Source organism: Bombus fervidus, chromosome 15 (genome assembly GCF_041682495.2).
Source record: "Bombus fervidus isolate BK054 chromosome 15, iyBomFerv1, whole genome shotgun sequence".
Lineage (NCBI taxonomy): Eukaryota > Metazoa > Arthropoda > Insecta > Hymenoptera > Apidae > Bombus > Bombus fervidus.
Window position 1 is genome coordinate 3,078,519 of NC_091531.1, and position 25,794 is coordinate 3,104,312.

Consider the following 25,794-nt stretch of genomic DNA (forward strand, 5'->3'; position numbering starts at 1 on the left):
CATCTCTTTAATACTGTCACAGAATGCAGCTAAAATACGAATACGTTTATGTTTCATAAACTGGCAGGTTATCACGAGGTATAAATTTAGAAGCGGCTTTAACTCGTGTTTATTCTTCGTTATGTGTAATGTATAGCAACTTATACGATACAAATTCTTATCGTAATTAAGACAACTATGATTTACGTATTTTAAGGATCTTTTAATTAAGTGACGCGTAATGAAAATAAATAAGAATCTTATCAGGATAAAGATCTTAATAGAGATACGGTTCTACGAATAAATTTTATAAAAAGCAAAAAGGATGATAATAATAATAATATCGAGATGATATTAATTTAAGGGTTCTTTGTAATTTATCATTATAATATACAACAAATAAATACATTACGTAATAAATTAGTTTTCGTAAAAACCTGCGAATATTTTTGTTCATGTGTGTCATATACAAGTCTATATATAAATGCGAATGTGGTGTAACAAACGAATGTTGAAAAATATGAATATCGAAAATATTGTAATAATTATGAAATATGAACGCTTACCATAGCTGCAAGATTTTATCAACGGATTAAGGGAAGCCATGAAGTACAATTTACGGTGTAACCGAAATATCAGCGAAAAGATGACGAAAAAAGACTTCGTATACGACATTCGTCCGCCAATTCAAAGTTCCAGAAAGGTAGGTTATTATAACTCGTATAACCAAATATCCTTTTCTCTTTCGATGCACACTAGCCTCACACGAATTATTGGTTTTCGTTTAATTCATAAATTCGAGATTTAGATTCGCGAATGCGAGAATTAGAAAAATCAGTATTTTATTAATGTGAATAATAAAACTTGAACGAGACACCAAGATTTTAAATCGAAGGTGACGCTACCGGTACAATAAACCAACATGGCGTATCATTTGCCCGCGCGAGAATATTCAAGGAATATTGAAACGATTGCCATGAAATATTAAATTATACTTCATACCGGTGTATTTGTAGTGAATTTAACGATATATTATAGTTTAACGATAGATAATTTACATTTTAGAACGTTATCTGTATCTTATATGATTGTTAAGAAACTGGAATATCAGGAACTTTTAATATTTTGAACTATGTTATTATATATATTGAAATGAATGAACGTGGCGTCGTGTTTGACTGCGTACAACTTTTTACGAATATTTTTATTTGTATTTCATCGAAACGTTATTGAAATTCACGATATTTTGAACTTGTAATCACTGAATACGCACAGTTCTCTTTATATTAGCAAACTACATATAATATGGAATAAACCATAAAAATTAACGGGAGTATTCAAAACGGTCAGCACGGTTAAAGCCATATTTGGTCTGACGTATCATGCGCATTGCGCAGTTTCTGTGTCATTTGAATACTCATGTTCAACATTCGTAAGAAGTTATGTTTATAAAAGCAATACTTGTGATAAAATTTCATGAAATGTAACTACCATTTTCGATTTTACGACTCTGCAATGATTTCAAGACGTTATTAGAAATATTTCCAAATGCTATAAAAGAATCGTTATTATAACAACTAGTAATGAAATAAATATAGCTACGGAAACTAAAGTATATACTTTAAAGCATATCGAACTGATGTGATCTTGATTTCAAATGAAAATAACGTAAACGATAATTGGCATTTAACGTTGCAATATTTAATCTTGTATATTTGAACGTTCCTAGATTTTCGTATACGTTTGTATGATATTCTATACGTTACTTTGACATCGGTAGTATCCTTTTGTAACTTTTGGGCGCCATTAGATGCTTGTCATAGATGCTCTTATAAAAAAAGAAATGTGTTTACAGCTGGAAGAAGGAAAATATCCAATCGTATTACCACTACAACTGCGAAAAAAGCATAGTACCGATTCGAAAATGCCCCAATACTCCGTTATTTCGGAAAAGAACGATTACAATCAAAATGACGAGGAAATGAATGTAAGTATGCAATTCTATCACTCAGTATGAAATTTATACCATTAATTGAACTATTATATACAGGATTTATTATACAATTTGTATAATTAATGTATCATTGTATTAATTGTTATTATATCCAATGTGTATTTCAGGAATATCTGCATATAGTATAAATATTATGTATATCTGCTTCGATTATTAATCGATCGATATTATCAATTGTCGATAATGTCAATCTAGTTCAGTATCGTATCGAACAACAATCGTATCGATATTTATCATTCAGAAAGGTATATAAATTTTTTACTCATAGCTTTCAGAGCAACGAGCCTTGAAATTCGAGTGCAATTTCTGCCATGAACAAATTGCTACACTTTTGTCTTTGTCCACTCACATTAAATTTCATCGACGCAGATATTGCAAGTATTGCTATTGGATACTACCAGAGAACGAAACGATGAAAGAGCATATCGAAAGTACTCATCGAATCGATCCAGGTATGAACACATATACATTGAATTTTTCTATATGAATAAATAGTCAATCACGACAAAATGTCAATATTGTAAAAGCGAAATTTGACAGCAAAACAAAAATGTTTCGTACGTTGTGTAAATGCGAACCTATATAAATTTCTATCATTGAGGTGTTGTATCTGCTTGATATTAATCTAGATTGCTATTACCTGGCATTTTGTCTGTTTTTGAATACGTAGCTTATAAAGAAGATTACAGAATCATAAACAGCGCTATGTTTTCAACAATGCTTTTATTATATTTTAATCGTTTATAATTAAAATACATCAGTTTTTTAACAAATCATATAGTATGTACAAGAAATATAAATATTATAGATTCGTCTATTAACATGTATATTTATTGATCTGGAATAACAGTCTTCAATATACTTTCAACATCATCTTGACAGTTTTCATAAATGATATTCTTTCCTTGCAGTCTTAAGTCGTTTGCCAATAGCTTAAGGTTCTACAAAATGGGAATTATTTGAATTAACGGATCAAGATATAATTTAATTATTTAATTATTATACATATTGGTAATTTTCTTCGTAAGTGATGGCCCTTTACAAGAAGAAGATTTTAATACATCATTTACCTTTGCAACCGTTACATCAGTCCTCTTCAAATTTCTACAATCAAGTACAACGTCGTATGAGTTTTCGTCTGAAAGCTTCATTATGTAAGCTCGAAAATGTTCCGCTGCTGGAAACGTGATACTCTCATCAGGAACAATGCGAATCACTGTTCTATCTTCTACCTACAGTTCAGGAATCACTTTACCACACACGATAATAAATTTTAGTCTATACGCAACGGTGCTAAGCTAACTGAAACTACTAAAGTACCTTAGTTAGCTTGGTACTATTACAGTTGACTGGAAACTTATTAGTAGCTAGTGCACAATGAGTTAAGAATGTTAGAATAACGTTAAATACTTAAATAGTTAAAATATCAGTTTAATAGTTCAATTAATTTACCTGTTCGATTTCGGTTTGAACCGAAGGTCGAGCCGAGAAATACAATAATATTGCAAGATTTAACGCTATACCGATAATGATTCCCCATTCCAGTTTAAGAAAAACGCAGAATAGTAAGGTAATCAACATGAGGAAAAAGTCGATCTCTGAAAAGAGGCGCAACCGTTAGGAATATGAAATTGAATCGCGTTTGTCACGATCCAATTTACTTACTTTTTGCGCGCCATAATAGAGCATACGTTTTGAAGTCGAGCATGTAGTACATAGAGCATATTATAACGCCAGCTAAAGTCGCTTTAGGAATAAAACGAAAAGTGGATGTGAGCAAGCCAGCAGCGAGTAATACGAGAGCGCCTGCAAGCAAGGAATTGTCACGATTAAGAAAAAAATTCAGGGGATTCATTCGTATGTTTTCCAACTATCTTTATATTGTATTTCATCTTTCTTTTCTCCTTTGATGATATATATTATAAGACATTGTAAGACATTTATAACGCTTGTTCGAGAAGTCATATGCACACACATACACACACACTTACCTGTGAATAAACCTCCAAAAGTAGTTTTCACTCCAGATGAGTTATTGACAGCAGTTCGTGTAAAAGAACCTGTAACTGGCATTGATCGAACAAGCGAACCACCTATGTTACACAATCCTAACGCGAACATTTCTTGCGTGCCGTCCAAAGATTTGCCCTTTGCTAGAAGTTCATAGTTCGCTCGAAATTATTCAAGTAATTTTAATTATTAAAATAATGTTCAAAATTGTACTGCCATTTAACGAATATACATATACGTTCATAATTGTTCGAACGACCTTGATAGCGGATGAACATTTGCTGAATAATTTAACACTAGAAATTTAAGAAGTTTAAGAGATAGCTATCTCTACCAAAACCAGTCAAACGACTGGTCTTTAAAAAATATGTAATAATGGAATATTTTTATACTTATTGATTTATTATTATTTTAGAAAAGGAACTACATGTTCTGAGATCATAAAAACTATATAATAACAACTATAATAATAATAAGTACAATATTGAAGAATATTTAGTAGCCAAATCTTTGGTAACAAGAATATTAAAATAAATTCCCATAATAGGCATAATAGAATAAATAAAATACAACTATAACTTAAATTGTTAGGTACAAAAGCTATCATTCGTAACATTTCTTACAAACGTTAACTTCCTTCTGCGTGCATTTTCCGCATACATACTTTTTACAAACATTGCAAATGGTGGTGGTCCTATTATTATTACAATACTCTATCTGACAACATTTGCGTGAATAAGGTGAGTTCTTTGACGTACTTTGAATCTCAGATGCTCTTTGTTTTATTCGTGATTTTTCATTTCAGTTTCATCTGCTAGTTGAAACATAAACTCTTTTCCAGATATCTGCTCACCTGTGGTTTCTTTATATAAAATCCAGGCATTTATGCCAGCTAAATTTAAAATATTAAAAAATACTTGAAGTGGCCATCTTCTTGATCCCCATTTCACGCTATATTTTTTAGCCATTTGGTCTGCTATATCTACTCCAAATTTTGTCTTGCTATAAAATTCGACCGCTTTAGGTAGGTCCTTTTCGCTTTTTTCTTAAATAAGGAAATCCATTTACAACATCAGATGCCAGCCAAAATTTAATTCCGAATTTGTCGGGTTTATTCGGTAAATATTGCGTAAACCTGCATCTGGCTTTGGTTGGGAAAAGTAGCTCGTCCATTGTAATGTTTGCGCCAGGTTTATAGCAATTCTGGCTGTTTTCAATAAACTTATCCCATACGGATGATATTAGTGCAAATCTGTCATTTTTCAAACGTTGACTTCTATCATCTTTTTTGTCAAATAAATATCGATATTTCAAAAAACTCGTTCCGACTCATTGTACTAGAAAAGAAGCTTGGTCCTCATTTTGTATTCCACAAATATGAAGGTTTCAAATTTTTCACTTCGTATGGCCCCATGCGTAGAATATTCCAAGGAATGCTTTCAATTTTGTTTCTGTAAGGGTCTGTTTTTTACCCAAAACTCGAGGCTTCTGATTCGGTGTAAGATATTATACGTTGCAACATATGGGTGTTAATTAGTAGGGAAAATGCGCTGATTACTTTATCTTTCATGATACTTTTTTAAATATCCTGTGAGGCTGAATGTGTCTTTGAATATATTGTGCAAGGGTAATCTCCCAGAAGCTGATTCTTCTTGAATTCTTTCCCACTTGGTTCCGTTTACGGCAATTTCATTTGGACTGGCTTGTACATTTTCAGTTTCACTTTCAGAACTTGAAAGTACCCGAGCACGTCTTCTTTTGCGTACATTCAGAATGTTCTCTGACTCACTTTCTGAGGACTCATCTTCTTTGTCACTAATGTCACTATTTTTGTTATCGCTACAAATTTCAATTTCTTTTTCCCCTGGTTCACTTCCTTCACACTCTGAGAATTCACTGTCCTCGATATCAGAACATTCCATTGGTATCCTTCTCAGTTTTGGCAACAATTCGGATGCTTCCAATTGTTTACATTTTCAAGGCTTGTAAGATATTGCCTTATAAAACGAGAAATCAGGTTTTATTCCAGCGACTGTGCTCTACAGAATGACCAGTCATTCGACTGGTACTGGCATAAGTAGCCATGACGCAAAATTACTTTCATTCTAAATGAATAAAACAAACTTAAAGTTTATTATATTATTCCTTTAGCTATCCCTGAAAAGATCATTACATCATCGCGGAGAAAAAATGTAACATGAAGTAGGAATTTTAAAACAAAGTTGCCAAACCAGTCATTTTCACTGGTGTGGTAGTTCTAGTGTTAATATGTTAACCGCGTCATTAGAAATCTGCATAATCATTATTTTTCACATTACAGGTTGACGAAAAGAAATTAGATCAGCTTCAGCTCCGAGCTTCGACCGTATAATACGTGAACCGTTCGAACGATTATGAATGATATTGTACATAATACAACGCACCAAACGCTTTTGCTATCGCCATATGTTCAATGGTAGATACAATCGGGACGGTGACAAGCGACATTCCCATAGCACCAGCAGTCGCAAGGAAATTATTGTTCACTATATTGAATTTCGGCAGACCAAACGGTGGCAATCCACGACCCATCGATCCTAGAAATCATTAATTTTTGCTCCCATTTTGTTTCTTCTTAGCGGTTTAACGAATGATCAAAGAACGGGTTTCTCGCGAGACGGATTTTCCAATTATCGTGTTGTTCTCACCGGTTAGATTAAAAGGATATACACCGTAGATGGAAAAGATATACGCCATCAAAGTTCCTACGATGACCACCAATGCGTTACGCGCGAGAATAGTGGCCCAAGCGATTTTCTGTGACCAAGTACCGGTTCGACGTCCAGGTAAATTCTTCGATAAAAAGCAATATGGAAATTAAGTTACGTTCGATGAAAACAGACCTCCTGCCAGATTTTTATATGTTATCGGAATAGAACTTTGTCCAACACTGAATCGAAGTATCGCAAACTAAAGAATAAAATGAACTGTAGAATTGTTTAATTTTGACCCGTTATCTTTGATCGAATTTCGCTACATATGACTGTACCTTTAATAAAACCAACGCCGCTATCGTTCCAATACCTAGCAACGTGTCTTGGTAGCGGATCATCCTCAGATTCGAGAACACCGAGATCAAAGAATCTACCAAGTCTTCGCTTCTACCGGGTATTCCTAACAACGGTTTGAACTGCGAAGTGGCTATGTTAATCGATGCAGCCGCGGTGAAGCCCGTAATTACGGGTAAGGAAATGAAGTCTAACAAGAAACCTGAAATTCGTGCGCAACTATTTTAATTGTTACGAAAGACAAAAAAACGTAAGAATGTTAAAGATGAAGGTCAGGTTTATAATTAAGGTTTTGTTAACAAATTCCATTTACAATTCTTCTCGTCAGAAGAAGAAATGTCACCTAAATCGGAATTTGTTTTACCTGCCAAATATTGTAACGAATACGTTATACGTACTGTAAATAATTTATATATTTTTGCATATCATCCGCAAGCTGTGCATTTTTGCATCTTCAAAAGAGACATGCAGCTGTAGTCAAATCACTCACCTAAATGAAAGAAGCCGAGCAACGCGATAATGCAGCCTTTCAGAAACGTAAGCAGAACCGCGATATCAGCACCGTATTTTGTTACCAAAGGTTGCACCATCGTTGCCATAATAGCAGTTGGACCGATAGTAATACTCGTACAGGAACCAAAAATAATGTACAGGAAAGATGCCATGAAAGACGCGTATAACCCATACTAAAGGAAAAAAGAGACAAAGTGGTGTGACATTTGAATTAAAAGACGTAGAAACTAATACGCTTCTATCGATGTTAGTCGAGGAGTTCACAGCAAAAACAACGCCGCAAGTGTAGAACTTTGCAACTCTAAAATCTATTGTCACATACAATTTTTGATCACAACAATCAACATTTGATACAATTTTTTGATCATGTTATTCAGGATCCTATTGCAATTTCTACGATTATATCACCAATTATGAAATCTTAGAAAATTTCAGGAAAAGTCAGAAATTTCCTCGCGATATCTTCTTTATGCAAAGAAGATGGTTCTAATTGAAAAATCTTCAGGCTCTGGCTTTGATATACTTCGTCTATTAAATCTATTAAATCGCAATTCCACTGATATTATTTCCAAGAAATCTATGAAAGTTTTACAATAGAAATTTGACTGTCGCTACTAATCTTGACGCACGTTCAGAAAAATTCCAATGCGCGAAGGAGAGTCTGTCGGAAAAGCATTAATTTACCTCGGGACTTAAATCAGCGACGATAGCGTAAGCGATGCCTTGAGGAATAGCCGTAAGGCCGACCGTGAAGCCGGCCAGTGCATCTTGAGCCAGCCACGTGAGTTTGTAATTGCTAACCCACGACAGAATCGGCAACCTCCTCTTCATGTACTTGTAGCAACAGTCCCTGCTGCATCGTGACACTTGAAACAATACAATGGCGTACGTGAATTTCATTTTAACTTCCAAGGTATTTCTCAACATCCACAAAAAAAAAATCCAGCAAATCGAATAACGTTGCCGCCTTTGAACATGGAAATGGAAACTTAATTTCCTTGATATCTCGCCAGCGACCTAAATTAGGTGAACTCACTTTTCTTGTAGACTATAGCCCTCGGTTTCTTCAACATGTTCAAAATCGTTCCAACACTTGAAACACTACACTATGAAACACTATATAAATAACTTGCTCTTACATTTAATTTCTATACGCACAACTGTATTTTTATATTCGCAATTTTACAATGTTCGATTTTTATTTTCATAATTATATATACTTCATATCTCCAAACGAGTTTCTCTCAAAGATTCTACCACGAGTACCATCGATAGAAGAACATCGTAGAGGAGATACTTTGCAAAGAATTCGTAGAGAATTGTCGTCAGAACAATTACGAGGCAAGAAAATATCGACGTAGGAGAGTACGACGCGTAAGCCTGTTGCAAGGCACAACGATACGCTCGATAGCGTCGTTGATTATAGCAGCAAACTGATTATAAGTATCGTTGCCTCGTACTCTCAAGAAGTCACACGAGTTACGACTGCTGATATTTATCACGATACTCCCACTTCCTTCAAACTTGCTGATTCACTGATTGTCACTGCGAACACGATCTCAACTATCTCATACTAAAGATGTTAGCTTTTGTACTACATGTTCTTCTCTTTTTTAATCGCTTCCTAACTCTCTCTCTCTCTCTCTCTATTTCTTTCTCTGCCACTCTGGGTAAGCTGAATCGTTCGTGTCGATCCTTAGACTATTCTAAGCTTCCAAAAATTCTGGTAGAGTCCTCGGATGTTCATTGAAATCTGTACTATGTTATAGAATCACTGTTTTGGGAGGAAGAAAAACTCACTTTGAAGAAACGTAGCAGCGAAGCTTCACTGGATGCGCAAGTAGCCCAGATTGTCTAAGGAGTTTGCTCAAGAGGATTCCACCTTTAAGAATTATTGCCTGGTTAGATTATTTCGTTGAGAATTATTAACCGTTGTTTTCAAGTCGTTTATCTTCCTGATTTCCTTACATTTTTTCGCCCAATAACGAAAGTAATAGAACGAGGGCGCAACGCCTGCGCGAAATCCAGGATTCTCGGCCAACTTACAGGCTAGTGGGTATGAATGAAAGCTCCGAGCTTCCAGTACCGCGCGAAATAGAGGCCTCGTCGTTCCTACGTTAGTTTTCATCCCGTGTAATGTCGTAATCAGTGCTATCGTCCGAGAGAAAGCAATTCGGTCACTTGACCCGTTTAATCCATCGATTATACGGCGCAAGACACGAATGATAAATCCCTAACGAGCCACCAACAACGAGGCTCCAATAATCTTTCGGTGATAGACATCGAGGAAATTAAAAGAGTCTGTAAGAGTTTCTTTCGTCAAAATTCTGCTGCAATATGCAGTGTCTCTGTATTTGTTACTTTGTATAAAAAGGGATGATTTAGATACGAAAGAAAAAATTGTTTACGTACGTAATTCCCAAGCTACGATAAGTAGCTGGTATTTTCGTAGAATTATTCGAATATTTATGTAACTGTAAATAAGAATTGCATTAGGCAAAGCGTTGCGTTAGTTTAGCTTTCGTTTGGTGATTTATAATAAATGTACTTGAAAAATTATCGAAGAATCGATGATGAAACTGACTGGTATTTATAGCGTCGATCGAGCGCGCGATGAAATGCCAACAAATTCGATTAATTTATCGCGACACGTGAGAGCAAGAAACTTCTTATTCGGTTCAAAAACTTTGGGAATCCCACAATATCTTTTCCCATCTTATCGGATCGAACGAAATATTGTAATACATCGTGGACGCTTCAAAGATTGTGTAATGAAGTTGATGTTCTTCATTTGGCAACGCATAATAGGTAAGATTTCGCATATTTATCTTTTCCAAGAGTTGCAGCTTCAGATCCACTATAAGTTGTTTCATTTCTCAACTGTATCGAATTAGGAAACTTGATTTTCGAAAATTAACCAAGATAGACTTATCAAGCGTTTTCTCTCTGGTGTTTAATGATTAAAAGCTTGAGGAGTTAGATATATATATCGCGTTTGAAAATTGTACGACGATAAAATTGAGATTATAGTATCGTAAGATAAATCAAGAATAATAAAAATCTCATTTTTACGTATAGTAAGATTTAATAATTCTCGTTCCTGTGGTATTTCAATTTGAAGGCCACGCGTGAGGAGTAACGTTCTCTCCCTTTTTTACATAGAAACATATTTGTAACATTCGATTCGCCGTCAACCAATTAAACGTTAAGACACATCGTATCGCATCATTTATGCCGATTTATTTATTTATACGAATTTAAGAAATCTATTAAATATGAGTTGACGAGTGAACATTCATAACGTTATAGATATACGAGCGCCAAAAATCGAATCGATCAACTTCAGTTTTTCTAAATTTCTCGATCTAGTCGTTTAATTGGCAATGCAATTAGTGTCCAATTCCCAAGGCATACAAATGTTTCAATCGCACAAATTCGCTTATCGCGAGGGAAGAACACGAATAACAAAAGGCCGGAAGATAAATTTAAGAGAATAATATTTGCGTCTTCTTTAAATTTCATTTATCGAGCGGATCATTGAAGCTTCTCAATGTACAATTGGCAAGATCCAATAGGTTTTTCCCGTCTCTAGATATCTCACACATTCAAATATTCCTTTTCGGTCGTACGACGTGAAAATAAAAACGTCGATCAAAATGTACTTGTCGTATTTTCTTCGCGACCTTCGTAACTGATCAGACACTTTTTAAAACAGAATAACTCGATCCAGACGACTGGAGTTCTCTTTCGGGAAGTTAGAATGATTAGTTTATCATACGTCGCGTGAAAAGTTTTCAGGGAAATTCAGTTGCTCGGAGTCGCGAAGAAAAAGATAAAGATCGTTTTTTTTTTACAACTTCTTTACCTGTAATGTAAACTCAAGGATTGTTTATTCGGTTATGCGACCAACTGTATGATATTCCCAATCGAATTTCTCTCGATTAATGCAACCGTAGCTTTTCCAATGTACTTCTACCCTTATCTTAAGATAACTATCTCAACTATATCTAAATTCTAAGATAAAAGTTATGTACTCGTAATTAATGATCGAAATCTTTGATCTTAATCGACGTTGTTCGCACGTTAAAATACGAACGAATATTAACAGTAAAATCGCGAATTAAACAAACCTGGCTTCTGTAAATTAGCAGCATCTTTACGAGAATATTAAACGCCTGTAATTAAAACGTTCACACGTCCGTTTAAACGTGTACTCGAATTAATACTCGAATATTATTAGAATCGACCGAACGATATCGTGTAAAGATATTTCCATAGCTGTTATCGTTGATAAAGTTAAACACGTAACGGATTAACATGTACGTAGAATGAAATATCGGCCGTTGAACAATGTAATTACGGATTAAGCACGAGTTTAGGTGTACTCATGCAGGCAAGACAACAATCTTATTGTTCGAAAAACATACCGATATTCATATGCATTATCTACGCAGGTGGCATTTTATGGGTGGCACGTTTGCCAACGAAAGTGCTAGACTAATTAAACTTACGTATATACAATGGCTCGCGCAGACATTCGAACATTCTTAACAACTTTTTATTTGTACAGAGTGCGGCCGAATAACATGTACAGGCGGACTTATGCTTTAAGACGATACTTTACGTAAAAATAAGAGGAAAATATAGAATAACATCTCTTCAGCCGCGGCTTAATTTTCCAGAAAGTCGAATTTGAATTGTTAAAGCGATACTATTTAACGTTTTATTAGATACAAAATTTATGGAGAACAAAATAACTATTCTATATTTAACATAATAATTTGAAGTATTTACGAACAGCGCTCTATTCTCTTGTACATGGAATTCGAACAGGAATAATTTTCATTCATTGCACATTCATTCATTGAACACATACGCGATGCGCTTGTCCTCATGGCGCTTTACTTTTGTCTTCCTCTACAGATACAAATCTACACGCATCTATTTTCTAACATGAATATTTATCGATTATAGTAAATAACCAGCGAGAGGTTGTTCTATATGCGAAAATCGGTTGAACATTTATCATACCTCTGTATTAGACTGATTCTTCATTGAACACGTACAAACTCTGTTTTCTTGAAAGTGGAGTCTTAAAGGGAACACATTTTTTGCTTCACCGATGGTATCCCCTTGGAGGTAGCCATCCACGTGTTATTTAGCAGTTAGAGAAATTTATAATTTAGTAATACATATAATTTAATTTAATAATAGAGAATAGAGAAAGTTAGAACAATTTACCAAATGTCCAGCTGGGCAAATTGTAAAGTACAAATTAGATAAAGAAAAGGAAACATTTTTTATTTATTTTGGCAAGTAAAATTAATGTTTCCTGATAGTTCGCTCATACCTAAGTGGTAATTACCCAAGTTCACGTGTAATTGACGAATCTTTCCACTCGGTTTTCTTGGAAACTAAGCAACAAATTTCGTTCTGTGTTCTCTTCTTATTTTCTCATCATTAACTTATACCCGTTTGTACATGTTATTCGGCCGCACCCTGCGTATTATACGAAACATTGTGACATCTCATTAACACTGTGAGTCTTGTCTACATTGACAGACAATCGTCGAAAATTCGCAGACAAAATTCAAGTGCAGAGACAGACAACGGATAAAAGTGCCTAGTACACACTGTCGGGCAAATGTTGGAAGAACGTGCAAACGCATGCAACACGCATCTTAGTTTAATCGTCTTTTCGCTAACAAGCTTCTTTTACTGAGACAAGTTTCTCTTTCTTTTTCCGAAAATTAAGAAATACACCATATACCCTATGAACAACGATAGCAACATTGTTCAAAGGCAAGAAATTACATTTCTTTTTCTTTTTTTATTTTATTCGTACAATTTGTCCAGCTGCATATCTGATAAATTTTTCTAACGTTATTGCTAAATGACACGAGGATACCATCTTCGAGTTTGTCTATTTTATTTTTTTAATGAGGTCAGAGATGTTTTCTTTGGATGTGTTGCCATTCTTTCCTTGTGTTTTTCTGCCTATGTGTCGATTTCTTCTTTGACCATTGTATTATATTATATATTACATAATAATTATATTAATTATATGTAGAGACTTAGAGACTCGGGCGTGGGAGAAATCGATCAGTGTTGGAGCGATCCGAGATCACGAGTAAACTACTAGACAAACGACATTGTTTACAGACAATCTGGGTATATTGTCCGCAGATAGCCACCAAGATATGTGCAGACAATGTCGTTTGTACACACATCGGGTATCCTGGTATTCCTCGATATGGATGAGTTGAGGATCTGTTGGAGATGGAACGGATCCTCCCACTCAAGCACGAAGGAGATTTCAAGCTTTTGAAATGCTGACTTTTGAATGATAAGCACACACGTCCACATGTGCAGTGGAATATCATCTAAATATAAATAATTAACGTTATCACGACGAAGAGATTTTCTCCTTGTTGATATTTACAGAAGCCCAGAATTTAATGATTTTATTCGTATTTTACGATCTTTCGAATTTTTCTAAAAATTTGTATACCGGTACTTTACCGACATAAGTATCAACGTAAATAATACGCTAATAACAGTTTGCAGAAAATGTGACGATAGATCGTATTAACACTTTACCGACCGCTAGCGATTCAACAGCATACGCACGTCCGACCGGCAGCTCAAGCGCAAACTCTCCCTGGCGGCGGCTCTGTTTCCGTTTAGACTCTCCAATATCATTCTTTTCGTTCATCGCGAACGGTACGTTTTTCAAATTGGTATAAAACTGTGGGAGCTTACTGTTGAAAATAGTGGATCTTTGAAGCCGAAATAATGTTATAGGAACGCTAAATTTATATTGAGGATTAATATTAAAATAATAATATATTTATTTCATGGACGATTTCTCATATATTCATCGATACATACTTGCACGCGTCTTAGCACTTTCTTCTATACCTGACTATTAACCGACTGAACAGTTTACATTCTTTTGTTTTCGAGACACACACATACTGATATTCACATACAAGTATCTCTTTTTTTTTTTTTTTTTTTTTTTTTTATCGTGGGGAAATCCTCATGGACACTCGGCGCTGCGTAGCAACGACCGTGTAGTGTCGGACTCTTACCGACTAAAACCCCACGGTGGTCATCCCGACGTTCAGAGGTGCACCCGGGGTCTCTTGCGAATCACTACCGAGTGATATCGTCGTCTATCTCCCTGCCGTTGTAGTTGTCTCGGGAGGCGTCCCGGCTTGAGTTGGAAAGCTAGGGGGTTAGGACAGAACTCCAGCGTGTGCTGTGGGCCTCCAGACGGGCGGCGATCACCCTCTCGAGGAGCTTCCCGATCTCGTCCAGCAGGCATATCGGCCTGTACGCCGACGGCGAGTCCGGCGGACGACCCTCCTTTCGCAGCAGGACGAATCTCGCCGTCCGCCACATCCGTGGGTAGATGCCCTCCCTCAGGAATCGGGTAAACAGATGCCGCACGCGGGGGGCCACCACCTCCATCGTCTCCGCCCAGACTCGGCCCGGAACTCCGTCCGGGCCCGGTGCCACGTCACGGGACGCCATCTTCTTAGTCGCCGCGAGAAACTCCTCCTGAGTGACCTGCAGCTCCTCGCTCCGCTTCGTCGACGTCACCGCCGCCGTTGCTGTTGACGACGTCTCGCCCCCGCCGGAGGAGAGGGACGATCCCGACCGCCCCGCGTCGCTGTCCTGACGCGGAAACAGCGTCCCGATGACCTTGGCCAGCAGTACCGGATCCATGTTGGCGGTCAGCGGGGGGGCCGCGGGTCGTAACTTCCTCGTTACCACCTTATACGGCCGCCCCCACGGGTCTGACTCAACCGCCTCGATCAGCTCCTTCCACTGTCGCGAGGGCGACCTTTCCCTCCCGAATGGTCTGGAGGAGCAGGTCATGCGCCCTTCTCGATCTGCCCAAGTTGCATTGGAGGAGACGGTTAAAATCACTCAATCACCTCCATGGCCTCCTCCCGGCCATCTACCGCTGGATGTTCGACGGTGCTCCCCTCTTGCGTTACCTCCGCGGTCGGTTCGCGGATCGGTGGCTTCCTCTGAGTTCTCGGCGGAGCACATGCCGCCCCGCACATCCTGTGGTTGGCTGGCGCCCCCAGCGACTCGCACAACGGGCACTTGGGCGCGGAGGCGGGACACCCCCTGGCACGATGCCCGCTACCGCCACACCTGTAGCACAGATGCCCGCGATCCACGTTGGACGTGCAGGTTACCCCCGCACGTGCTCCAGCTCCAGGCATTTAAAACACTGCAAGGGTCTCTTCGGGATAGCCGTGACCCTCGCCGTGGACCAGCCCAGAGCTACTTTCCCGTCCCGGGCTAATTTCTGGGCTCCGGCCACTGGGCACCTTACCCATGCAGTCCCAAGGCCGTATCTGGTGGTACGGATCTCTCCGACCTGCACCTCCGCACTGCCGCATCCCGCCGCTGAGGCCAGCGCCTGCCGCAGCTCCTCCTTAGCGACCGAGATATCTATCCCGGCCACCCTCAACTCCGCCGTCCTGTTCGGGACCGCTACTCTCACCGCGGCCGGGTCCAGCACCTCGGCCAGACGCGTCGCCAATCGCGACGCCTTTCCTCTGTCTCTGTCGCCGGGGAGCCGGATAATTATACCCCCGGTCATCGATTTCCTCATTCCGAGGGACTCGACGCCGATCTCCGCAAGCGAGACCTTCTGTCGCGCCGTCGCGAGAACTTCGGCGTACGAAGTCTTAACCCCCTCGTTGATAGTCAACGTCACCGCGGACGTATGCGGTGCGCGGGGGAGCCCGGCCGTTTTTGTCGCCTGCGCCGTTCCTCTCTTAGTCACTAGTGCGGCGCCCGTCTTCCGTGCGCCCGTTAGTCGTGACGAAGGAGCAGCAGGCATTCCTTCTTTCTTCTCCTCCTTCCTTGCGGCCCTTTTCTTCCGCTGCCGTCTTTCCACCACCCTCCATTCGCCACCCTCCTGTTCCCTCGGGAGCATTGTGGCTTGGGTGACGCGTGGGACAGCGGGTTGGTCCGCCTTGCGCCGAGGTTCGGGGCTGCACGGTCTTCGGCCCCCGAACCGTTCCTCGATGGCCCTCATGATGGAGGGACCGAGTTCGTCCATCTTTTTCTCTAGGGCGTCCAGACGCGCGCTTTCTTGTTTCCCCTCCCGCGGAGGATGGCCGGACTCAATAGCCCCACCGTTGCACCGCGGGCACTCGTGGGTGCGAGCGGCCAGCCTCGTTTTCTCTTTACGCAAGGCCGCGTTTTCCTCCTCCAACGCGGTCAGCCTTGCTTCCGTGAGCCTGGCGGCCGTGGAGCTACCGCTGTGGACCACCTCAGCCCTCTGCAGGTTAAACTCCCTCCATGCGGCGGTGATGTAGGTCGCCGCGTTCTGTAGGTCCTCGATGTTTTCTTCCTTCAGGTCCGCCGATACCGCCACCACCCGCAAGATGTTAGACACCTGCCTGGTGAACTCGGCGCTCACGTCGGCCGCCGAGCTCATCCGTATATCCAGCGCCAAATCCTCAGAAATTTCCGGGGTCAGCGTCATAATGCGCCTTCTCTTCCCCCCGGTCGATCCCAGGGATGATCGCGACGCGAAAGAGGCGACCGAATCCTCGTCATCGGACCTTATCCGCGTTTGTAGCTCCCATACCGGCGCGAGGCCCGTTACCGCGGCCGATGCGAGGAAGACGCCGTCCGTTCCGCCCGTGGTTCTCCGCGATGCTCTTGTCATTCTTCTCGGAGGTTCCTTGTGAATCTCCGTACTACTGCATCCCGTCTCGCCAGACGTGAAAACACATCCGGGGGCCTGGCGGTCCACCCCCGAACGGCCGTGGTCGTGAGATGACGACGCAGGTGAGCCCACTTGACTACCCACCGCTGCGCCGGTACTGGGGTATCCCTCCCCTGCACCGTAAACCGTTTTTCTTTTGTGGTCGTAATCCATAGTGAAATGTAATTTGTTGTCGCCGCGGTCATCAACAAAGTCCGTCCTGGTGCCACTCACTCTTTCGCACCCTGCCCCGGTCAAAGCCGGTGCAGGGTGTCGGGGAGCCCCACAAGAAGGTGAGGTGAGTGGTCTTGACAGGCATGGGCCCACCAACTTCTCCGAAACTCTCCGCATCGGATCGGCAAAATTGACGGGCGCCAGAGGCACTGATCAGCTGCCACCCGACTGTAAGAGAGCATCAGATCTATCGGGGTTTCCCGGAACGTGGTCCTACGGCCCGAAAACCCATGCCCGCCTCATGCTCCCCACATACAAGTATTTCTACTTAGGTTTAACTGGAATTTGGCTGGAATTCGATATTCGTAAAAGATTCCCATAACATTTTGTAGATGATCGTGTACAATTGATATTGGACTGGTCATAGTTTCGTTATTTCAATAGGCACACGAATAACGTTGCTAACAACGAAGAGGAAGAACACGTTCATGCAACAGCACGTTCTTCTGCTTGTACGGCCGTGACTGAGAAATTTCGAAGCCAAATAAACTAGTTTGAAATGATATGCAAAATAATGGAAATCAATTCAAATTTTCTAGCTGCATAGTTTAACGCTTAAGAACCAATTAACTTGTTACAATGCAAGTGGAAAACTTTTGCTTTCCTGCTTTCATAAAACTTGAAATTACCTCAGTTATCGATCGATTTTCAAATAAAAATCAAGATTAAAATAAAGGCTTTAAACTAAATGCAAGAAAATATACTTTTGAGTTGCGAGTGAAGTACATTTCGAAATTTGCTCTGACCAACAAGTGAAATTAGATTTATCCACCTTCGTTCACGGACACCTGCTAATTTTATATGAAAGCTGATAATTGGTCCACGTTGTTAAAACTACTGTGCGTGTTAATTTGGCTTTACAATTCGTATTTGTCTAAAATAATGGAAATCACTGTGCAGATGGAAATTATTTAACAGCAAATCGATGAATTCTCAAGCTGTTTACTAATTGTTTATAAATTACGTTTGATGAATTAAAAGGTGTATTTATCAAACGCTTTCATAATGAGCAGAAGATCAAACAAAAGGAATAAAACATAGTACTCAACTTGGTAATAAAACGAAGTTTCTCCGATTTTTCCGATAAAACTGTATACACGCGATATTGTCCCTGATCTAAGCTAACAATAATAAAATTGGAAATCGTCACGTTCTTCGAATCCGGTCGGCGCAGCTTTCATGTTCCCATTCACTGCATGTTATACGTTGTAGCCAATATTTGTTCAAGCGATTCGTCATATTTTTTGCCACAATACACGCAACAGTCATTTTCATTATTATTTCTTTCAGGTTTGCTTAAATTTTTCTATTCGTCGAGTTTTTTTTCTTTTCTAGAGTTTCTCGATATTTTCGCGGAGAAAATATCGCGTCTCGTGTATCTTTCGAAAAATATTTCGTATTAATAGACGTTGCACGTTTACGAATATCTCCTTGTGCCAATTCATTATTTCCTTCGATTTTAACCTGATACACGATTCCTACTAATTTCCATTATACATGTAACAACAAAGTACGTGCATGTGTGTGTTTATCGATTTTCTGTCCGACATTTTCCGTTCGCCACATAGAAATCGCGTGTAACGCTTAACACGAATCCCACGATTCCGCACGATTAAGTTTACACGATCCGATAGAACACAAAGTATTTAACACGCGCTACTAATCAAACTTCGTTTCAGTTACAAACATTTTAATAATATACATTGACCACGATACCAGCCACGTTTCCGTTCAAAGTATCTCATTTAGAGAAAATGAAATTACGAACGAAAGTCCAAACGAATAGTCCAAACGAATAGTTCAAACGAATAGGTTAAACGAATAGTCCAAATGTTTCAGTGGAACTTGGTTTATTTAAAAAAAAAGATACTGCAAGTTATTCGATCAAAGTATCGCCCGTTGCTTTCTACAACTTTAAGCCAAGTGATACATTTTTTTTTTTTTTATTTATTTAATTTTTACCTTGCAATTTGTCCAGCTGGACATTCGGTAAATTCGGTAAATGATAAATTCCATCATGGCAAAATATCGTGTCTTAGACAAGAACCAATTGTCGGAGGATCGATAAAGAAGAACATTCTGTGAAATTGCTACGTGACAGCGTTAGGTGCTTCTCCTAGAGAAAAGACACGACGAATCTTCACTAGGACGTCCCGCAGCAGCCAGCTTTTTCGCCAGACGTTGCTGCTTCGGAATGCTATTCGTCTCGATCGATGCAACGCGCCTTGTCCGATACCCACTTCCAGTTGATCGTTCAAGTACTAAAGTAATTCAACGACTGCATCTTGTCCAAAGAAGCAGCATTTCTTCGTAATAGAATTCATCAGTTGCCTGATAAATGGCTTAAAGTCGTAGAAAGCAAGGGGAAATACTTTGACCGAACATCTCGCTGTACTTTTCCCTTAGATAAACCTTTTGTTGCGAAACTGAGTTGGAAAATTTGGATTACTCATTCAGTAACAAGTAACTTGACTTAAACTCTCGTGAGTCATCTACGAATTGAGAATTAGGAGATTAATAAAGTTAAACTTTATATTGTATTATTTTTACTTGTATCTTCAACGAGTTACGCTTTCGATATTGCAGAGTAGTAATTTTATATTCCTTGTAGTCTCGTTTCAGAATGATCGACAACCGTGACGCCGTCTTTCGTAAAATTCGTGATAAAAAAAGCTTGATGGACAACGAAACTTCCTTGCACGATATAACTCTAAACGAGGAGTACATTCTTGACAGGACCGATGTTAGAGTAATTTTTATTACGCTCTATTCCATCGTCTTCGTTTTCTGCTTTATCGGTAAGTAGTCGTCTCGATCTAGATCAATCAAATTACCAATTGAGTGTCAAAACTAATTTGATCCGTATCCGTATCGCATGTTTTGAAACTTTCCATCGGCCTATCACAAGAAGAGAAACAGGAATATCGTGTAAAGCCATAAAAGCTTTGATAAAATTTGAAGCTTTCGTACTCATTTGTATTATAGATATTAATATACAACGACTCAAAAATATATGCAAGATACTCGCTTATCTTTGAAAAAAACTTAAAGATATATTTTATTTCGAAGATATTCTCTCTTGCGATAGATTTATGTAAATTCTGTTGATACGTTTAAAAATCAAACGTTAAAATATGTGAAAATGAAAGTATGGAGCCAGACAAAACGTTAATTGTTTCGTGACTTGTTTTCGCGAGAAATTCGTGGAACGCTTTCATCTAGGAAGGAATTTATCAATTTTAATGAGTTTGCACTAGGGTTCAAAGAATAAATTCCTTTTCATAATTATTCTTTCAAGTAATCGTCCAGGCAATTGTTCCAAAAATATTTTCAAACATTATAATCTATACTCTCATCGGTAAATCACGAAATACGTGATAACTTCGAACATAACCTTTCGATAAAATAGGTCTGTAAGAAATTCTTCAAAGCGCAGTACCTATAATTTAATTTTCCTTATAATACACGCGTCTTACAGACGTGTTCAATTTACAAGATTAATATTAGACATGAATTCTATATCGAAGAACATTTATGCCGAAAATATTTGATACTGAAAAATATTTCTTCCGGAATATATCTTTGCTCGATCGATTGTACGTAAGTTTGTAAAGCATTGCGTTAAGCGACGAATGATAAACGTAGAAAAGATTTGCGAAACGTTCGATTTCGATAGAATTAAGAGAAACATTCGTATGGAAGAAACGATATAAATTCAAGGTCGTATCCCTTTGAATTCTGCTTTCAGGTAACTCGATGGTAATCTTTGTGGTAACATTTTCACGACGATTACGGAGTATTACCAACTTCTTTTTGGCGAACCTAGCAGTAGCCGATTTCTGCGTCGGTATCTTTTGCGTGTATCAAACGTTGACAAATTACCTAATGAACAGTTGGCGACTCGGTGATTTTCTCTGCAAAGTATATATGTTCGTCCACGCGCTTTCCTACACAGCTAGCGTATTAATCCTAATGGTGGTTTGCATTGAACGATACTTGGCTATCGTTTATCCGATTAAGTGCAGATCGGTGCTGACAAGAAGCCGACTACAGCTGGTAATAGGAATAGTTTGGATCGTTGCCGCGATTTATGCTTTGCCGAGATTCTTCTATGTTGAGACCATGCAGAATCGTTTAATCACCGGCGACGTGGACATCATTTGCATAGCCAATATCCAGAAGCACAACAAAACTCTGTTGGACGTCGTAAATCTTGTCTTTCTTTACTTACTTCCGCTACTTCTGATGTGCTGCCTTTACACGAGAATCGCTGTCGGGTTATGGAGAAGCGGCACTACCCTCGGAGGACCGGGTTTGGCGACTAAAAGCAAAAATGATAGCCTCCATCGTGTTCACAGTTCCGGTAGGAATGTACTTCGCGCCAGACGTGGGGTAATAAGGTACGAGCTGTGTTTTATTAGTAGACTGCGGATATTTATGCACATTCGTATCTTTATGGATATAGCGTTTGAAATGTATTCCTCCTTCATAAAAGCAAAAAAGAAGATTGTTTTAACTAATCGATATTGAAAATATACCGATTCTTTGAATATTTCTATTTTGCGTGTTATGCTATGCGCGTTTCACGTACATTTCTATGCTCTCAAATTTCCAATAAACGTATAAAAACCCGCAGTTTAGAGATCAGTGATAAAATGAAATTAAATTGAAAATCCGAGGTAATTCTGGTCCTTGCAATGTCCCGATAATATCGGTCGAGATTTGACTCTCTATCGCCGAGGTAGAGTCTCGGAGACTTGGCTGATTCTATCTGTCTCGTTCTCTTCCATTCTGTTTAGAAATATATCTGATTTCGTCTGTCTTTCGCCAGTACTACTACATGTATACGCGTTCGCGTAAATACACTGAAATCTGTAAGAACGGTAAGTCGGTAAGAAAGATTGCCAGAAATCTGTCCTATATTCGTGTATAAGTTACCCGCAAGTTGAGCATCGTGTTTAGAAGACGGATATGCCATGGTATTTAGCGGAGAGAGGTACGTATTAAGAGGAATGTGCAAGATACGTGAAATGAATATAGGGAAGATGTACAGGCGTGGAAAGAATAAATGTAAGTACTGAAAAATGTTGCGATAGTGGTGGTTAGAATGATTTAGAAACGTAGATAGAGTAAAGAGGGAAAAAGATAAATAGAGAAGAGGAAAAATGGATACCAAAGAATAGATATGTGCAATAGAAGGACTAGTATACAGAGTCGAACAGCGATAGATAATGAGAAATGCATAGCGTTATCTGATTGTTATAGAGTAGAGTGGACAGAATTGAAAAATGTGGGAAAAGAATGTGGAAGGATGAGAATGTGCGACAGAGATACGTGTGTATGGTAATTAAGGAGAAATTGTAAGTCAAGTCTCATTTCTTGACTGCAAGGTCGAAGTTAAGTAAATAAATATATGCAGGATGCCCTGAATAACGCGACTCACTATTTTTCTGCCATTTGCGGCCATGTAACAAAAGATCTGTTGAACTGTGCTTTAACGGCGTCGTGTGTAGTACGAACGACTTTGTTTTTATAACGACAACGATAAGCCCAGTATCGAGTTAATAAAAATATGGTCCCATTTATCTTTCCCAAGTTACCTTGCTTTCGCTATGAAAATAAAGTATTTTCGAGATTTTTTTATCATTGTTCGTAGTACACTCGACACCCTTAAACAATAGTTCAAAACATTGTCTGTTACACGACCGCAGATAGCGATAAGAAATAGTGAGCGAGCACTCTGTATATTCATATACGTATATCTGCAAGTTCAGGAATCAGGAGTCACGTAGACTTCACCTCGAGCTTTACGCCGCAAGCATAGTACCTCGGGTTAAATTGAAACTAACGAAATTTTCTAGAATGCTAATCGCAGTGGTGATGATGTTCGCCATATGCAATCTGCCGCAACAAGCACGGATCGCCTGGCGCCACTGGAGCTCGAGTTATGATCGATCATCGAACTTCAGCACCCTCCTAACCTTATCCACTTTTTTAATTTCCTACACAAACTCTTGTCTGAATCCTTTTCTATATGCTTTCCTCTCGCGAAACTTTCAAAAAGGAATAAGAGAACTGCTGAACTGCGGAAAGGCAAGAAATCGAAGCAGCGTTTTGGTCATGGGACGTACTGCAAGAGAAACAGCAACGCAACAAGAAAACGACCAAGGGAACGTAAATGATTTTCGGCGAAGTTTACTGGTCTGTCTTAGTTCTGATCGAGACAGCTCTGTTGCAGTTCCACCGAGTACAGAGCAAACCATTTATGAAAAATCCAGTTACTAATTAGTTTTATTGGTGGAACTTTCAGCCGTACTCCATTCACCAAACCTTTCGAGATTAGGCTATTAAGAGTATTTTTTTTTAAACAGAGCCCGACGCAACTGAAACAAAGATCTTTCTGTCGAATGACTTTGTTCTTTCGCTAGTTCGAAACGAAATCGATCCTATTCGGCTATGTTCGTGCTCTTTCTCGTTGTATATATATATATATATATATATATATATATACTAGGTGTTCGGCTACTGATTTTACATAATTTAAAGGGTGATTCTTGACGTCGAAATAAGACGAAAATCAAGAATAAAAAGATTGCGTTTCTAGCTTTGTTTTTTAGTTATTGACAATTACAATGTTTGTATTAACAATTTTCTTCGTTCTCTTTTTACTGTTAATACGAGGGACGATAATAACGTCGTGATTTCACATGAGACAGGAATACAAACATACGAAAAAATACATCATAGTTTTCATATTATTTTTCAGAAGATCGATATAAAAGATCAGAAGGCAACGAATCATAAAAAAGAAAAATTTATAGTTTACAGCTTGTAAATTAGTAAACTACTGTGCAAGAGAATTCAGACGTAATGTAATATCTTTACAGAGTTGACCGACAATTTTCAGAATACTGAACCAATACTGCAGATTCACAGTTGCCGAGTTTTCCGATTACACGGAATTTGCATTAATCTAACTCGTATTTGACATTTGGCATCGGCATATGTGGTTTTAGCAGACCGACATACGGATCTTTATGAGATCATACATATTCGACGAGAATAGGGGACAAAAGAGATGAAAATTTCATTGAAATACAAGGCTCGTTAATAGAACTTCGGTTTGTTACATCGACTGTTGGTAATAGAAATGAAACAAAATAAAAAATAAAATTAACGAATGAATATCAGAAGCAAAATATGATAAGTATATTTTTATTAATACTCTGATTTTAATATTACTTCATGAATGTCGAGGATTATTAACGTAATGAACAATTAATTGTCTAAATACTTCTACAATCTCTGTGTAATACTTGCACTAAATGTCTTGTAATTTCTACATATATTTTCAGATTTGTTTCAAATTTTACTATCATTTATCGTGATAGTCGGCCTCATAACAGTACTAATGACGATTCAAAATACTTCGCCCAACACATATAATATATTCATAAAGTAAATCTGTAAGTGAATACTTTCATAAATAACTGTAGTAACATTTTGTTATTGTCCGAACACTTTTAGAAGTAATTAAATATATGTATCATATGGAGTTTCATTAAACGATTTCTTTCTTGTTTAAATTATCATCGTTCTTCCGCTCTCGTCTCTTTCCCTGCTTCTGTCGAATCATGTGAGCGTTATCTACATTTTTTCTTTCCTACGCTGTTTTGTTTTCCGCGTTATCTCGCCGGGGTCACGAGTTCACAGCCAAGTAACCGGTTAACTCCAGTCAATCGACTTCTCCGTACAGCTTTAACGTTTTATCGGATAATGGGCGATCCTCTTTCAATAAAGATACCTTCCAGCTTTGTTCTCATCCATTGATGATCGTGAAATTAGGAAATAATCTTAAGAAAAATTGTTTAATAGATCGCATATCTGTATGCAAATTCATATTTTCGGGCATATAATTAAAAGCGTAGAACCTCGGTAGAAATTTGTTTTATCTGCCAAGTATTATAGAAAGCTATGTGTATATATATATATATTTTTTTTGAATAGTTTATATATTCTTTCAAATTACGTGTATTCTGCGCGATTTTCCGCCTGAAAATGTCCTATAAATGCAGAAAAGTTTAAATGTAGTTTTCTGATTACAAATTGTCACTTTAGTCTCCTAGCGCATAAACTTTTTCTGTATTGGTGAAGGTTGGTTGCGTTTATGTAATCTGCGAGTGTTCGAACATCTTCGTGAATCATCGTGTGTTTTTTCACAATAGGTATCTACGAGCTTTCAAATTCTTTCG

At 38.5% G+C, this 25,794-nt stretch overlaps 3 protein-coding genes across 7 annotated transcripts; 2 read left to right on the top strand and 1 right to left on the bottom strand.

Annotated features, from left to right (window-relative positions):
• The first annotated feature begins 461 nt into the window (after positions 1-461).
• On the top strand, positions 462-9,658 carry LOC139994708 (uncharacterized). Its single transcript, XM_072017615.1, has 4 exons — positions 462-682; positions 1,835-1,966; positions 2,262-2,445; positions 9,333-9,658. The coding sequence occupies exons 1-4, from the start codon at positions 584-586 to the stop codon at positions 9,419-9,421; spliced, it is 504 nt and encodes a 167-aa protein (XP_071873716.1). The 5' UTR covers positions 462-583; the 3' UTR covers positions 9,422-9,658.
• LOC139994697 (sodium-independent sulfate anion transporter) lies at positions 2,713-21,789 on the bottom strand. Of its 3 annotated transcripts, XM_072017598.1 has the most exons (12): positions 9,532-9,588; positions 9,364-9,445; positions 8,248-8,429; positions 7,541-7,736; positions 7,032-7,252; positions 6,691-6,835; positions 6,427-6,579; positions 3,985-4,146; positions 3,659-3,799; positions 3,446-3,591; positions 3,064-3,225; positions 2,793-2,934 (listed from the first exon to the last, which is right to left on the bottom strand). In XM_072017598.1, coding segments are annotated over exons 2-12 (1,620 nt in total). In that variant the 5' UTR covers positions 9,365-9,445; positions 9,532-9,588; the 3' UTR covers positions 2,793-2,823. The 3 variants fall into 3 exon arrangements, with proteins under 3 accessions (XP_071873698.1, XP_071873699.1, XP_071873700.1); XM_072017597.1 differs by lacking the exons at positions 9,364-9,445; positions 9,532-9,588 and adding an exon at positions 8,600-8,795 and having other exon boundaries at positions 2,713-2,934; XM_072017599.1 differs by lacking the exons at positions 9,364-9,445; positions 9,532-9,588 and adding an exon at positions 21,774-21,789.
• Positions 9,744-25,514, top strand: LOC139994702 (trissin receptor-like). 3 transcript variants are annotated; one of them, XM_072017608.1, is made up of 5 exons: positions 9,744-9,866; positions 10,160-10,371; positions 20,154-20,340; positions 21,291-21,942; positions 23,404-25,514. In XM_072017608.1, the coding sequence occupies exons 3-5, from the start codon at positions 20,166-20,168 to the stop codon at positions 23,825-23,827; spliced, it is 1,251 nt and encodes a 416-aa protein (XP_071873709.1). In that variant the 5' UTR covers positions 9,744-9,866; positions 10,160-10,371; positions 20,154-20,165; the 3' UTR covers positions 23,828-25,514. The 3 variants fall into 3 exon arrangements, with proteins under 3 accessions (XP_071873709.1, XP_071873708.1, XP_071873707.1); XM_072017607.1 differs by lacking the exon at positions 9,744-9,866 and having other exon boundaries at positions 9,964-10,371; XM_072017606.1 differs by lacking the exons at positions 9,744-9,866; positions 10,160-10,371 and adding an exon at positions 19,692-19,800.
• The last annotated feature ends 280 nt before the right edge of the window (positions 25,515-25,794 follow it).